This window comes from Gorilla gorilla, chromosome 10 (genome assembly GCF_029281585.2).
Source record: "Gorilla gorilla gorilla isolate KB3781 chromosome 10, NHGRI_mGorGor1-v2.1_pri, whole genome shotgun sequence".
Lineage (NCBI taxonomy): Eukaryota > Metazoa > Chordata > Mammalia > Primates > Hominidae > Gorilla > Gorilla gorilla.
This window is the reverse complement of record NC_073234.2, coordinates 135,095,111-135,110,985: the sequence shown is the minus strand read 5'-3', so window position 1 is coordinate 135,110,985 and position 15,875 is coordinate 135,095,111. Positions and strand designations below refer to the sequence as shown.

General features: G+C 47.1%; 1 protein-coding gene across 14 annotated transcripts in view; it reads left to right on the top strand.

Moving 5' to 3' along the window:
* Window positions 1-15,875, top strand: part of CIT (citron rho-interacting serine/threonine kinase) — a 191,759-nt gene that overhangs the window by 173,229 nt on the left and 2,655 nt on the right. For 5 of the 14 annotated variants that reach the window (XM_019038831.3, XM_004053984.4, XM_004053983.4 and 2 more), the window contains 6 exons: window positions 2,380-2,488; window positions 2,586-2,714; window positions 3,497-3,577; window positions 6,264-6,342; window positions 6,480-6,659; window positions 13,879-14,182. In XM_019038831.3, the coding sequence (XP_018894376.1) occupies window positions 2,380-2,488; window positions 2,586-2,714; window positions 3,497-3,577; window positions 6,264-6,342; window positions 6,480-6,659; window positions 13,879-14,182 (882 nt within the window). Of the gene's footprint in view, window positions 1-2,379; window positions 2,489-2,585; window positions 2,715-3,496; window positions 3,578-6,263; window positions 6,343-6,479; window positions 6,660-13,851; window positions 14,183-15,875 lie in introns of all 14 variants that reach the window. The other 9 variants (XM_019038830.4, XM_055358151.2, XM_055358150.2 and 6 more) reach the window with 2 other exon arrangements.

Here is a 15,875-nt window from a genome sequence, read left to right as displayed (position 1 = left end):
CCGTGGTTGAACGTGGGAAAGCCAGTCCTGCTCTCTCAGCGAGCCAGTGTGGAAAGTGCACTGTCCTGGGACGCAGCCTGTACTGGGTTCCTTCCACCCTGCAGGCCTTTAGCCTGGGGTGACCTCTGTCGTCAGCGAGATCCTTCCTTTATGGAGGATTCCCCAGGGCCACTAGTAGCTGCGGTTTCCCTCCTGCTTTTCTTCTCACATTTGCAAACTGCCTCCCCATCCAGCCCAGTGAATTCAGCCTTTTGTTAGAACAGAAAGTTGACTGATAGGAAAAACCAGTGGAAAAAAAAGGGGGGGCTCTTTCTAAGATCCTAGCAGCCCCAGGTAGCACTTATCAGAATCTTTCTCAAATTCTAGAGGTGTCTATTAATATAACCTTCTGCAATAACCAGTGCTAGCACTATTTTGATATGTAATTAGGGAGCTGCTGCTTCTCGGAGCAAAGTGAGCTGTGATGATGACTGCAATATGGACGAGATGTGTGTTAGATCCTTAAATCTGCCTGGCTTCTGGAGAATGCTGTCTGATGTCCCTACCTAGGAGTGTCCCACTCCTCCTAAGCCTGATATATTTCTGGTGCTTTCATGATTAGTCTCAAAAATGAAATGAGGCTGGGCATGTTGGCTCACGCCTATAATCCCAGCACTTTGGGAGGCCGAGGAGGGTGGATCACTTGAGGTCAGGAGTTTGAGACCAGCCTGGCCAACATGGTGAAACCCTGTCTCTACTAAAAATACAAAAATTAGCCGGGCATGGTGGCGGGTGCTTGTTATCTCAGCTACTTGGGAGGCAGAGGCAGGAGAATTGCATAAACGTGGGAGGTGGAAGTTGCAGTGAACCGAGATTGCACTACTGCATTCCAGCCTGGGCAACAGAGCAAGACTCCATCTCAAAAAAAAAAAAAAAAAAGTGAAATGAAGGGTGAATGATATATAAGGGTCATTACCTGTTAGAGAAACTGTTCCATTCTGGGCAGGGTGGTGTTAGTTTAGTTGGTGTGTTCATTGGGTGCCCACCCTATAAGGGACTGAACTGGCTGTTTTACAAGCACCTTTCACCACAGTTCTGAAAAGCAGAGACAGTTATTCCCAATTTTCAGGTAAGACAACTGAGGCTGGCAGAAAATCCTCAGTTACAAAGTTGAGACCAGAACTGAAGTTTGATTTTTTTTCCTACCATTTCACTATATCGTGCTTCCTCAAAGTTTTCCCATACTTAGTAGGTGACCAAGAAATATTCAGTGATGATGATAATGCTCACTAGAATTTGAACTGTTAGCTTCAGGAAAATTCTCAGAAATCATTGCTTCTTTATGATTCCCGGCCACACATTTTGAATAGGTGTGCCTGGTTTTTTGATGACATTAGGATTGGCCTAAAAACAACTAAAAATAATCAGGAAGCAGGTAATTAAGATGACAGTAATGATGATCATGATGATGACTGCATAGGTAATATAGGTTCAAACTAGAAACTTAGAAGCTAGCAAAAAGAAGGAAACCAAAACTATTGCTGCTGACCACCACTGTTAATAGTTGTTGTATTTTTCCTGTCTTTTTTTTTCCTCCGATAAGAATGTTGTATTGTTCAAGTTCTGTCTCTTCATTGGAATGCTGTTTCTTTCTTTTCTTTCTTTTTTTTTTTGAGACAGAGTTTTGCTCTTGTCGCCCAGGCTGTAGTGCAATGGCACTATCTCAGCCCACTGCAACCTCTGCTTCCCGGGTTTGAGCGATTCTCCTGCCTCAGCCTCCTGAGTAGCTGGGATCACAGGTGCACACCACCATACCTGGCTAATTTTTTGTATTTTTAGTAGAGACGGGGTTTCACCCTGTTGGCTACACTGGTCTCGAACTCCTGACCTCAGGTGATCCACCTGCCTCAGCCTCCCAAAGTGGTGGGATTACAGATGTGAGCTACTGCGCCCAGCCTGGAATGGTGTTTCTGATCCCACCTTTTTTTGGCTGCAGTTTGACCTTGTTTTCTTAGTTTTGGGTTGCATGGAATAATAGGAAGAGATAACAAATGGATCACTGTTCATCCTGAGAGGCATGAAAGGTGAATGGGGCGTGTGCAGTGGCTCAAGCTTGTAATTCTAATGCTTTGGGAGGCTGAGGTGGGAGGATTGCCTGAGCCCAGCAGTTTGAGGCTGCAGTGAGCTATGATCGCACCACTGCATTCTAACCTAGGTGACAGAGCGAGATCTTGTCTCCAAAAAAAAAAAGATGAATGGCTTTCTATGACAACGTGAACAAGCTTGGTGACAATGTTCTCCAGGGCTTGGCTAGATGCTGTAGGCAGAAGCAGAACAGCTGTGGACCTTGGCTGCCCTGTGTTACCTCTCACGTCCTTCTCTTCTGCTCTCATGTCTCAGGAGATAGAGACCTCAGAGCCCTGCAGCTGTATCCACTTCACCAATTACAGTATCCTCATTGGAACCAATAAATTCTATGAAATCGACATGAAGCAGTACACGCTCGAGGGTAGGACCCACCTCCTCTTTCCCACCCACCCATGGCTCAGGCCGCACTGAGACTCAGAACTCACTCCTGAAGTCCCGCTTCTCGCCTGCCTTTACAGAATTTCTGGATAAGAATGACCATTCCTTGGCACCTGCTGTGTTTGCCGCCTCTTCCAACAGCTTCCCTGTCTCAATCGTGCAGGTGAACAGTGCAGGGCAGCGAGAGGAGTACTTGCTGTGTTTCCACGGTGAGTCGTGGCTGCGCCCACTGCCCTTTTGGGTCCTCATGGACACTAGGGACCCATGAGGGGTTGGAGGAGGGTACATGGAGCTCTGGGGCAGGATAGGTTTGACTAGGGGTACAGAGAATGTCCTTCCAGCACCACCAAGTCCCCCTGGGGATGCTCCCCTCCATCACCAGATACTAGCGTGGTCTAACTCTATCACATTCTCTCCAAAGAGCAGGCAGTTTTTTCCTCATCCATCCCTTGCCTTTCTTTCTCTCCCTTTCCTTTCTCTTACTCTGTCCTCATTTCGTCCTCCCCTCCCTTCCCCTCCCTTTCCATCCTTCTATCTGTCTTTTTCTTTGTTTCATTCTTTCTTTTCTTTCTTTCTTGGGTCCTCCCCTCCCCCTCCCCATCCCATCCCCTCCCCTCCCTCCCCTCCCCCTTCCCTTCTTTCCTGAGTCTTTCCGTCTTTCCCTGTCTGTCCTCCTTCCTCCGGATCGCTTCATCCCCCTCTCTCTCTGTCTCTTTCTCTTTCCCTCTCCTCCTCTTATTCCTTTCCTTCTTTTCACTTGAGTTCTCTTTCTTTAATACAATTTAATAAATTAAAATAAATTAAATTTAAAAAGTCCCTCATTTTTAATAAAGCTGAGAGCTGGCTCAGCAGAGGGCCTCTGGTTTTCACAGTCAGTCCCATCTGGCCAGGGGTCCCTGGGCTCTGCTCCTCATTCTTCCATCACCATGTGTGTCGCTGATGCCCCTGCTCTTGGCTGTGCTAATGCCCGCGTGCTCTTGACACCTTGCAGAATTTGGAGTGTTTGTGGATTCTTACGGAAGACGTAGCCGCACAGACGATCTCAAGTGGAGTCGCTTACCTTTGGCCTTTGGTACGTGAGGCTCAGTGTGGGGGCTTCTCTTTTGCCAGCAGCTGGTGTCCTGGAAAAGAATTGCATCCGGGTGCGGTGGCTCACGCCTGTAATCCCAACACTTTGGGAGGCCGAGGCAGGTGGATCATGAGGTCAGGAGTTTGAGCCCAGCCTGACCAACATGGCGAAACCCCGTTTCTACTAAAAATACAAAAATTAGCCAGGCATGGTGGCATGTGCCTGTAGTCCCAGCTACTCAGGAAGCTGAGGCAGGAGAATTGCTTGAACCCAGGAGGCGGAGGTTGCAGTGAGCCGAGATCACACCACTGCACTCCAGCCTGGGTGACAAAGCGAGACTCTGTCTCAAAAAAACAACAAAAAAACCCGCAATTGCAAGTGGAAATTTTTTTCTTTTTTTGGCCTAAGCACTGTGCATGTGAATTCCATTAGATGCCAAGTGCCATGTGTAACAGTCACCCGGAGAACTGTTCATGGAAAGATTCTGAGGCTCGATGAAGAGCTGCCTACGCCAGATTCACCAGCCCACAGTCCCAGCCCTGGGAAATATTTGCTAGGCTCTCATGATAGAAAGGAGCCCAATTCCCTGTAGATTTATTTCAGTCATTTCCAAAGGCTGCAGAGTGTCCCATGGCATAGCTGAACACCTGTTCACTTAACCAGTTCTAATTAGGCAAAGCAGTAAGGCCATGCCCATTTTGTTTGTAAGTGTAAACAACACTACGATGAACATCCTTGTATAATCTTTTTGCACTTGTTAGATAGCACCCCCTGATTATAAGCCCCTAAAAGTGGAACTGTTGGATCAAAGACTAAACACACACATACATACAAGTATGTACATACGTATCTGTGTGAATGTTCTGAAATGCTGTCGTGGCCCAAATACCCTTCGAGGCTATTTTGTTTCTCTCTTGCTGCATAACAAGCCATCTGAAAGCTTAGTGACTTCAAACAACAGCTTATCATTGGCCCCAACTCCGTGGCTTGACTGGACAGTTCTGCTTCATGTGGTATCAGCAGGGCCACTGGGACAACTAGAAAGCCCAAGACAGGCTCACAAACATGGCACGCAATGAGTGCTGGCCATAATGTGGGCGCTCAGCTGCGGCTGGTGGCTGGAGGCCTTGTTGCTTTCCACGCTGGCTTCTTCCAAGAATATAGAAGCAGAAGCTGGCAAGCCTGCTCACTTCCACCACGCTGTACTGTTTAGAGCAGACCGCAGAGTCAGCCCAGATTCAAGGCCAGGGAACTGCACCAGGGCACGCATACCAGAACCCATGACTTTAAAAGTCTAATACCAAGTCTTGCCACAAGGAATAGTAGTGCTTTTTCCCTTTAAGGCAGAAAATATTTCCAGTCCTGTGTGCTCTAGTTTCAGTGACACTGTCATACAGAGATAGAGTATTAAGAAGATCAGCAATGTCTAAATATCTGTGAACCCAGTCTTTTTTTTAAAATGGAACCCAGTCTTTTTTTTTTTTTGAGTCGGATTTTCACTCTTGTTGCCCAGGCTGTAGTGCAATGGCACAATCTCAGCTTACTGCAACCTCTACCTCCCGGGTTCAAGTGATTCTCCTGCCTCAGCCTCCCAAGTAGCTGGGATTACAGGCGCCTGTCACCATACCCGGCTAATTTTTTCTATTTTTAGTAGAGACAGGGTTTCACCATGTTGGCCAGGCTGGTCTCGAACTCCTGATCTCAGGTGATCCACCCGCCTCAGCCTCCCGAAGTGCTGGGATTACAGGCGTGAGCCACCGTGCCCAGCCCGAACCCAGTCTTTTTTAAAATTGAATTCTTTGAAGATGTTTACAATCAGTTTTAAAAGGTATACAATGAAAAGTCTCACCCAGAGAGTCCATCTCCCAAATTCTCCATCGCTATTCCTCCAAAGAAAAAAAAGCTCATATGAGTTTCTTGTCCTTCCAGTACTTTATGCAAATACTAGCACATAAAATATATATATTCTTTTTCCCAGCTTTTTAAAAATCAGTAAGGCAGAATACTTCCCACATGATTCTGAACCTTGCTTTTTGCACTGAGCAGTGTACCTTGGGCGTTCTTTCATATCTGTACTAAGAGAGCCTTTTCATGCATGTTTATAGCTGCACAGAATTCCATAGATGTATTATAATTTTTTTTTTTTTTTTTTTTGAGACGGAGTCTCCCTCTGTTGCCCAGGTCGGAGTGCAGTGGTGCCATCTCAGCTCACTGCAACCTCTGCCTCTTGGGTTCAAGTGATTCTCCCGCCTCAGCCTCCTGAGTAGCTGGGATTACAGGTGTACACCACCATGCCTGGCTAATTTTTGTATTTTTAGTAGAGATGGGGTTTCACCATGTTGGCCAGGCTGGTCTCGAACTCCTGACTTCAGGTGATCCACCTGCCTTGGCCTCCCAAAGTGCTGGGATTACAGGCGTGAGCCACCACGCCCAGCCAGATGTATTATAATGTATTTAGCCAATCCCTACACTGTACACTTGAGTTGTTTTCCATCTTCTGCTGTAACAAACCACACGGCAGTGAATATCCTCGAACATGCGTGACTGTTCTGGCGCATAGATACGTATTTGTTGGGTGAGTTGCTTTACACAGGATTGCTGGGTCAAAGAATGCATTGCGGCTAGATTTTGATTTTCCCTCTTTTCACCATTCTTTGGCCCACACTGTGCCTGCATGGTGATCACACAGCCTACAGAGAACCCTATCTGTTTGTGACCCACTTCAACTCACTCGAAGTAATTGAGATCCAGGCACGCTCCTCAGCAGGGTAAGCATTGTCCTCCCATGCGTGGAAAACTTCAGCTGTTGGGGTAGGTGCTGGGGCCGGCCGCATGTTCCTTCCTAACTTGCCTAGCAATGGAGGTAGCCTGCAATGAAGGTAACTGGAACTCTGGGACTCTGCAGGACCCCTGCCCGAGCATACCTGGACATCCCAAACCCGCGCTACCTGGGCCCTGCCATTTCCTCAGGAGCGATTTACTTGGCGTCCTCATACCAGGATAAATTAAGGGTCATTTGCTGCAAGGGAAACCTCGTGAAGGAGTCCGGCACTGAACACCACCGGGGCCCGTCCACCTCCCGCAGGTAACCAGCTTCTCCTCTTCCTCAGTACCAGGGGCAATGTGCTTTTCTGCAAGGCAGAAGGAAATGATACTAAACCAGCAGAATGTTTCCCAATCTTCATTTTGTTCTTAAGCTCAAACCACTCATTTGTTTGCGATCTGCGGCACTGAAATAACACAGACCATTATGAGCATCAGGAGAATTAGAAAATACCACCTTGCAAAAGTCAGAGGGGAGAGGTCTGATCTTTCTCTCCTGGGTATTTTCATTGGCTTGGTGAGAAATGGAGCACAAATTAGGCATTTATTGCTTTAGCAGGTATTCTGCGGTGCTAGTTGTTGGGCTTGTGGGGGAGGGAGAATGGTGAATAAAGCAGACGTAGCCCCTCCCTGATGGCACTCACAGCCCAGTGGGAGAGATGCTGGCAATCAGAGATTAAGGTATGGAAGGATGAGGCCCTGGTGGGGTGGTTGAAAGCCTGGACGTGGAGGTGAGGGAGGATTTCCCATCAGATACGAGGTGGGGGCAGGGAGACCAGTGAGGGGTGCTCAGGCAGGAGGGAAGGCAAGCCATGCCTGGAGGTCCAGAGGTGTGAGGTCGTGAGAGCAGGTCAGGGACTCCTGGCTAGCCTCGTGCCTTCCCTGGAATGCGAGACCTCCTGAACAGGATTGGACTCAAACAGCCATTGATAAAGAAGCAGTTAAATAAATTAAAGTACAGCCCTGGGAAGGAATGTTGTGCAGGCATCTGGGGAAAAGAATGAAGAACTCACACTGACATGGAGCAATCGCCAAGACACATCAAGGTACAGGAGAGTATGCAGATATGCTGCCACTTGTATTAAAAAGGAGGGGAGGTGGTGCGGTGGCTCACACCTGTAATCCCAGCACTTTGGGAGGTGAGGGCCGGCAGGTCACTTGAGCCCAGGAGTTCAAGACCAGCCTGGGCAATGTGGTAAAACCCCATCTCTACAAAAAATACAAAAATTAGCCAGGTGTGGTGGTGTGTGCCTGTAATCCTGGCTACTCTGGAGGCTGAGGTGGCGGGGACTGCTTGAGCCCGGAAGGCGGAGGTTGCCATGAGCTGAGATCACGCCACTGTACTCCAGCCTGGGCACAGAGTGAGACCCTATCTCAAAACCAAAAAAGGATGGGAAGGGCACTTCCAGAATTTCAGAGTAAGGACCTCTGATAACCTGTTTCTCCATAAAAGCAACGGGACCACTGGCAATTATCAAAATCAACTTTTCAGAGCTCTGGAAATTAACCCTAGCCCTTTGAGTGGTCACTGTCAAGGCAGGGTCAAACCAAAAGAGTCAGGAGCACGTGGGTATTTGGCACCTCTGCTTTTCCAGCAAGTTCCTGGGATCAAAACCACATTGAATAAGCATGTTCCAAAAAAAGGCCTCTTCTTAAAAGGCATTCTTTTTAAATTTTACTTCTTTTTGAATTGATAATCTAACCACAGGGCACAGAATTCAAAGGATAAGAAAGGTGTACAGTACAGAGCCTCTCTTCTGGGTCTCTCTTGCCTCCTAACTCTCCTCACTCCCTCTCCCCAGGTCCCCACCTGGGAAGGAACCAATTTTTTGAAGTTTTTGTGTTTCCGTCTAGGGATCCTTTATGCCGATACAGCCAGCCCTCTGTGTCTATAGGTTATGCCTCTGTAGATTCAATAAGCCATGGATTGAAAATATTTGAAAAAATAATTGTGTTTGTACTGCACATGTTCAAGCTTTTACAAATTGTCTAAACAATTTGTATTCCCTAAACAATATAGTATAACAGCTATTTACAGAGCATTTACATTGTATTAGGTGTTATAAGTAATCTAGAGATGATTTAAAGTGTACAACAGGATGTGTGTAGGTTATATGCAAATACACTCCCCCTACTTTTTTTTTGGGACAGGGTCTCTGTCATCTAAGCTGGAATGCAGTGGTACCAGCTCACTGCAGCCTCGACCTCCCTGGGCTCAGGTGATCCTCCCACCTCAGCCTGATGAGTAGCTGGGATTACAGGTGTGCGCCACCACACCCAGCTAATTTTTGTATTTTTTGTAGAGATGGAGTTTTACCATGTTGCCCAGGCTGGTCTCAAACTCCTGGGCTCAAGTGATCTGCCCGCCTTGGCCTCCCAAAGTGCTAGGTTTATAGGCATGAAGCACTGCGTCTGGCCCTACACCATTTAATATAAGAGATGTGAACATCTATAGATTTTGGTACCCACAGGAAGTCCTGGAAGCAGTCCCCCAGGCCACCAAGGGACAACTGTACAACCAAATGTACAGTCAGATCCACTGCCCTGAGAATGGGTCTTTTCCATGGAGCGTCGCTAGGCAGGTCAGATAGTGACAGTTTTCTGGGGATGGGGCTTTTTGGGGAGCTTCAATCCTGATCTGCTCCCTCCAGTGGCTACTAGACTGCTGGTTTTCACAGCTACTGTGGTTCCAAGGACATTGGTTTCAACTCTTCCGCAGATCTGGGGAGAGGGGAGTGGGTATGGGGCAAGTTGAATGTCACAAAACATTCGGTTCTTGCTGAGATTCCTTTGTTTTTCTTGCATAAACACTCTTTGAATTGTTGCAGGCCTTTTTTGCAACATGCTTGTTCAGTGTGGTTTTGATCCCAGGAACTTGCTGGAAAAGCAGAGGTGCCAAATACCCATGTGCTCCTGACTCTTTTGGTTTGACCCTGCCTCGAGAGTGGCCACGCAAAGGGCTAGGGTTAATTTCTAGAGCTCTGAAAAGTTGATTTTGACAACTGCCAGTGATCTTGTTGCTTTTATGGAGAAACAGGTTGTGAGAGGTCCTTAGTCTGGCATTCTGGAAGTGCCCTTCCCCTCCTTGTTTATTTATTTTTTATTTTTATTTATTTATTTTTTTTCGAGGTAGGGTCTCACTCTGTGCCCAGGCTGGAGCACAGTGGTGTGATCTCAGCTCACTGCAACCTCCGCCTCCTGGGCTCAAGAGAGCCCCCGACTTCAGCCTCCCCTCGAGTAGCTGGGACTACAGGCGCCTGCCACCACACCTGGCTAATTTTTGTATTTTTTGTAGAGATAGGGTTTTACCACATTGCCCAGGCTGGTCTTGAACTCCTGGGCTCAAGCAATTTGCCTGCCCTGGCCTCCCAAAGTGCTGGGATTACAGGTGTGAGCCACTACACGCAACCACCCCTCCTTTTTAATACAAGGGGCAGCATATTCTGCATACTCTCCTGTACCTTGATGTGTCTTGGCGATTGCTCCGTGTCAGTGTGAGAAGTAGTTATTCATTCATTTCTCCCCAGATGCCTGCACAACCTTCCTTATCAGGGCTGTACCTTAATTGGTTTAACTGCTTCTTCATTAATGGCTGTTTGAGTTGTCTCCAATCTGTTGCTGCAATAAATGACTTTCTCCTTACGTCATTTTACATGCTGAGGAATCTATCTGTAGGATAAATTCCTAGAAAAGGAATGAATGGGTGACGGCTGATGTGGATTTGTAAATCTGATGGACAGTGTGGAGTTTTCTGCCCTGAAGGCTTCTCCCATTTGCCATCCCACCAGCTGCGTGTGGAAGTGGGACTGGCCTCGTCTTGACACAGTGCTAGGAGCTAGATCCAGCTCGAGGTGTAGGAAGTTTGAAACCCTGGCCTGCAAAGAAGGTCTGAGATTATTTAACCCAGGGAATAAATGACCTAAGATAATCTTCTGGATTATTATAAGGTGTGTCTACATTATAAATAGTTATGTGGACTCCATACCATGTGCCTGACATAATGTCTATGGCTGGGGACACAGAGATGTAGAAAGCATTGATTGTTCTTATATTCCAGGAGCCCATAATTTGGTGGAAGAACCACAACTAATATTACAAAATACCAAGATCTTGGGCAAGACTGTCCTAATGAATAATCTCTCTTTTGTTGATGTATAGGAGTTAATTAATCTGAAATGTTTGGTTAGTGTGGTTTTAACCTGAGGAACTTGCTGAAAAACCAGAAGTGCCAATAATTAAAAGCTCCTAACTCTTGGCTTGGCCCTGCTTCAAGAGTGACTGCTTAGTGCACCACAGTCCTCCCCTGAAAATGTCTAGATCTTTTTAAAGTAGTTCCCAAGTCATGCCAGAAACACATTGAAATATTGTAATTAGATTTTTTTCCTCCATTGCCTCACTGGATAGGTGGCCAGGCACCTTGCTTTTGAGATTATATAGTCTCTCAAAGGAGTTGCCTACTGTGCGATCAAAACAGTTCCAGTTCCTGAGAACGAGGGGCAGAAAAGTGTTTGCTTTCCTGTGGCATGTCTGGAAAATCAGTAGTTGGTTATCTCTTGGCTTATAGAACGATCTTTTGGTCGCTGACTTCTTTGGGCAGTTGAGAATGTAGAAGGTTGGCTTTCTGGGTCTGATTCACTGCAGGCTTCGTTGCCCTGGTCTGTTTAGCAGAGCAGGAAACGTAACTCCTTGCCAAAAAACCATAAAATTGATGTGGTAGATTATGGGTCATTAATGGATAAGGAGATGGAAGACTGCCCACTTGGCTTGGAATGACGGGTGTGTTCCTTCCTCCCGTTAATCTCAGCTGACGTCCTGAATGGCCTTCCCTTGAGCAATCCTTCTTCCCCTGGGCAGTGAGCACCTTCTCATTTGTTTTATGATAGTTCCTTGTGGACACATCTTATCATTTCTTTTCCATTACAAGTAGGCTTAATGTAGTTCTCCTACTCGGAATTTATTTTTTTGTTTATCTTCCAGATTTCAAAGCCATATGGCTAGAGATGAATATAAACCTTGATTTCAAGATGTTGAAATCTGGGTTATCTTAAATCTTACTGCTGCAGAGACAGGGGTTCCGGCCTTCTGAGCATTCGTTGTCTGAATCTCCAAACGTTACAGTTGCATGGGAAAGCAAGAGCATGGCATGAAACTATTCACTATGAACTGAGCCCTTATGAAATTATCTCTGCACACCAACTTCTCTGTTATATTGTAGAGGAGGAATTGGCAAACTTTTTCTGCACAGGTTTAGATGGTAAATATTTTCGGCTTTGTGAGCCATATGGTCTCTGTCTCAGCTGCTCAACCCTGTTGTGGTCATGCGGAAGCAGCTGTAAGACAATGCATAACCAGATGGGCATGTCTTCATTCCAATAAAACTTTATTTATAAAAACAAGCATCTTCCGGATTTGGCCCTCAAGCCTGTTCTAGAGTCTCTCCTTCCACAATAAACACTGTCTTTGCTGTTGCTTCTCAATTACGGACGTTGACAGAAGAGGTTCTGATACAGTTAGACCAATAATTGAAGAAAGAAATGAACAAGTTGATAAAATTATAGCCTCTTCCAACGAGAAGGATTTAAATATCAAGGATTAAGATAGTCCTTTGGAAAAACACTTTTCTTGTTTTAATTTTTAGTTTTAGTTTTTTAGAAGCGGGGTCTTGCCATATTGCCCGGGCTGGTCTTGAACTCCTGGGCTCAAGCAATTCTCCTTCCTTAGCCTTCCTGATAGCTAGGACTACAGGCATGCATCACTGTGCCCGGCTTTTTCAAATATTTTCGAAGAGCCTTCTTTAGGATCTCACTGCAAAAGTCCAATGTGTCCAACGTTGGTGTCAGAGCATGTTAGCAACAATTTTGTTGAGACAATTAGCACAAAACAAATCATTCTGTGATTCATGCTTGGTTCATTTTTGGAATCAGCATGTAATTGCATTGTAATTTAAATACTAAAAATATCTAGCATAAAATAAGTTTATATTCCAAGATAAAGCCTCAATCAAACAAAATATGTTTTCAAGTAATATTCACTGTAATTTTTTTCCCCCATTTTAAGTAGGGCCTTTTCCAAGCACAAATTATGCTGAGATAATAGGGACCCTAGTACTTTTAGAGCTGATCAAGGGTGGGAAAGAATTGACTCAGAAGGCCACATTTCAGTTCTCTCTGTGTTTGTAGGTCTTACTACATCTTCAGAGAGGGAGTTTGGCCCCTGGGTCTGCTGAAATCTTCATTTGAAATATCCAGGCCAGGAGTGGGTGGAGGATTGGGTTGGGTTGTACAAAAAGGCCCCAGTGTTTTCAACTGTTTGGTTACTAATTATCAACCTTTGAGGCCTGGGACGTTTTCTGAGCCCGCTCTACTGTTTTTGTCTGCCCTGCTCAGTTTCCTGACTCTATCAGGCCTGATCCCTACACCTCTCGGTCATCTTATTGTCATGACTGAGAACCATCCACCTTCTGAGCATCTGCATTTGCATCAGGTGTCAGAGACTCTTGGAAAGCCACATGGGGGCAGAGGTGACCAAACACCAGGCCCAGGAGTGGGACAGACATGGCAGTTGACAGTGATCAGTACAGGGTTTCTCCAAACTGCTTCCTTGCACTGAGGGCCTTTGTGGGTCCCTGACTTCTGGGTCTTAGTAGGCTGACCTCCTAGTTGAAGATTTCCTTTTGTGCCTTCTAGGCTCTGGGAAATAGTAGGTCAGTAGGATATTATATGGGGCTTATGACATCAAACTGGTCTTTTTTTTTTTTTTTTTTTGAGACGGAGTCTTGCTCTGTCACTTAGGCTGGAGTGCAGTGGTCCGATCTTGGCTCACTGCAACCTCCGCCTCCCCGGTTCAAGCAATTCTCCTGCCTCAGCCTCCTGAGTAGCTGGGACTACAGGCGCACGCCAACATGCCCGGCTAATTTTTGTATTTTTAGTAGAGACGGGGTTTCACCACGTTGGCCAGGCTGGCCTCGATCTCCTGACCTCGTGATCCACCTGCCTCGGCCTCCCAAAGTGCTGGGATTACAGGTGTGCGCCACTGCCCCCGGCCTATCAAACTGGTCTTTATTGGAATCCCAGCTCTACCACTCATTAGCTCAGGCAAGTCACCTAACTCCTGTCTGTCCCCATTTTCTTGCCTGTACAGTGAGGGTCATGCTTGTTCATAGCTCAAGAGCTGCTGTGATGATTTAATGAGATAATGAGAGATGGCAGGTGAAGAACTTAGCACAGGCCTGGCACACAGTAGGTGCTCAGTAAATGAAGGCCTGCACTGAGGAAGGTGGGTTGTCTTTTGTTGCCATCTTTGCTCTCTTCCCTGTCTTTGCTACCAAAATCAAATGCAGGCAAAGTCCAAAGAACTCCAGGTCTAATCTCTTGATAATCGGTGGTGAGGCTGGGTCAAGGAGGGGGTTGCTCAGGTAAGAAGGAAAATGCCCCTCTGGGGTTGTGGCCTCGCAGCTCCCTACGTTCGTCTTGTGTCGCCAGCAGCCCCAACAAGCGAGGCCCGCCCACGTACAACGAGCACATCACCAAGCGCGTGGCCTCCAGCCCAGCGCCGCCCGAAGGCCCCAGCCACCCGCGAGAGCCAAGCACACCCCACCGCTACCGCGAGGGGCGGACTGAGCTGCGCAGGGACAAGTCTCCTGGCCGCCCCCTGGAGCGAGAGAAGTCCCCGGGCCGGATGCTCAGCACGCGGAGAGAGCGGTCCCCCGGGAGGCTGTTTGAAGACAGCAGCAGGGGCCGGCTGCCTGCGGGAGCCGTGAGGACCCCGCTGTCCCAGGTGAACAAGGTGAGGCAGCATTCCGAGGCCTGTGTGTCTGTTGCGGAGGCCAGGAGTGACTTGGGGAACTGGGGCCCCCACGGGGCCACTGTTGTTTAAAAAAGGAACTCCATGACTGTAATTCAGACTTTGTGAGACACAGGAATTTAGGAAGAAAATGTACGTTAAGAAATAGCTTCCTGGCCGGGCGTGGTGGCTCACGCCTGCAATCCCAGCACTTTGGGAGGCCGAGGCGGGTGGATCACGAGGTCAGGAAATCGAGACCATCCTGGCTAATGTGGTGAAACCCCGTCTCTACTAAAAAAATACAAAAAATTAGCCGGGTGTGCTGGCGGGCGCCTGTAGTCCCAGCTACTTGGGAGGCTGAGGCAGGAGAATGGCGTGAACCCGGGAGGCGGAGATTGCAGTGAGCTGAGATCGCGCCACTGCACTCCAGCCCGGGTGACAGAGCGAGACTCCGTCTCAAAAAAAAAAAAAAAAAAAAAAAAAAAGAGCTTCCTAAGCAAATGGATAACGTGTGTGTAATTAAATAGGGAAATATGTATGCGTATAACTCAAAATATAATAGCTACCAAAAAATGTTTTGCCCTCTCCAGAGGCAAGTGGTAGCAGTTGCTAGAGATATTCTGTGCGTACCAGCAAATATATATGTGTGCTCTCCTTTTGAAACCCAAATGATAGCATCCTATATGAAATGTTCCATGCTTTTTTCAAACATACATGTAGATTCACACACATACACACATATGCTTTTTTTTTTTTTTTTCTTTTGAGAGACAGCGTCTTGCTCTGTTACCCAGGCTGGAGTGCAGTGGCGTGATTATAGCTCACGGCAGCCTCAAACTCCTGGGCTCAGGCGATCCTCTCACTTCAGCCTCCTGAGTAGCTGGGAATATGGGCTGTAGCTACCATGTCTGGCTAACTTTTTCCCCCACTTTTTGTTTGTTTGTTTGTTTGTTTTGTTTTGTTTTAGAGACAGGGTCTTACTATGTTGCCCAGGCTGGAGTGCAGTGGTGTGATCATAGCTCACCACGGCCTTGAACTTCTGGGCTCAAGTGATCCTCCAGCCTCAGCCTCCTGAATAGCTGGGACTACAGGCTCAAGCCACCATCTGTCTGATTCCCACCCCCACCCCCGGCCCTTTTTATTTTTTTTAGAGACAGAATGTCGCTATGTTGCCCAGGCTGGTCTTGAACTCCTGGGCTCAAGCAATCCTCCCACCTTGGCCTCCCAAAATGCTGGGATTACAGGCGTGAGTCACCACGCTCAGCCCACACATGTGTATATATAAATTGCTTTTCTGGAAGGCTACACAGAAAGTGTTCACAGTGGTTGCCTTCCAGAAGAACTTTGAACTTTTGGAAATGTTTAAATCGTGAGCATGAATGATCTGTGTAATTTTAGATTTGTGATTGAGGAGAGGGATGGGTGTTGAAGACCAGGGGCTCCCCCAGGCAGGGCATGGCTCAAGTGCTTGGTGCCTCCTTAGCAGGCTAAGCAGGTCAAGGAGCCACCTTTCTGCCATTTGGGGCTGATTTTCTGGGTGGCATTCTCCTTCTGATGCCACCTGCAGTTCACCTGCTGGTAAAGAAAGAAGGAAACACCATCCATATGGCTTCTTATCCCTCCCAATTGACCGATGAAACTGTGTATGTGCATGTGTGTGTATCACATGCTTACAGCATCGCAGGTACACACACGG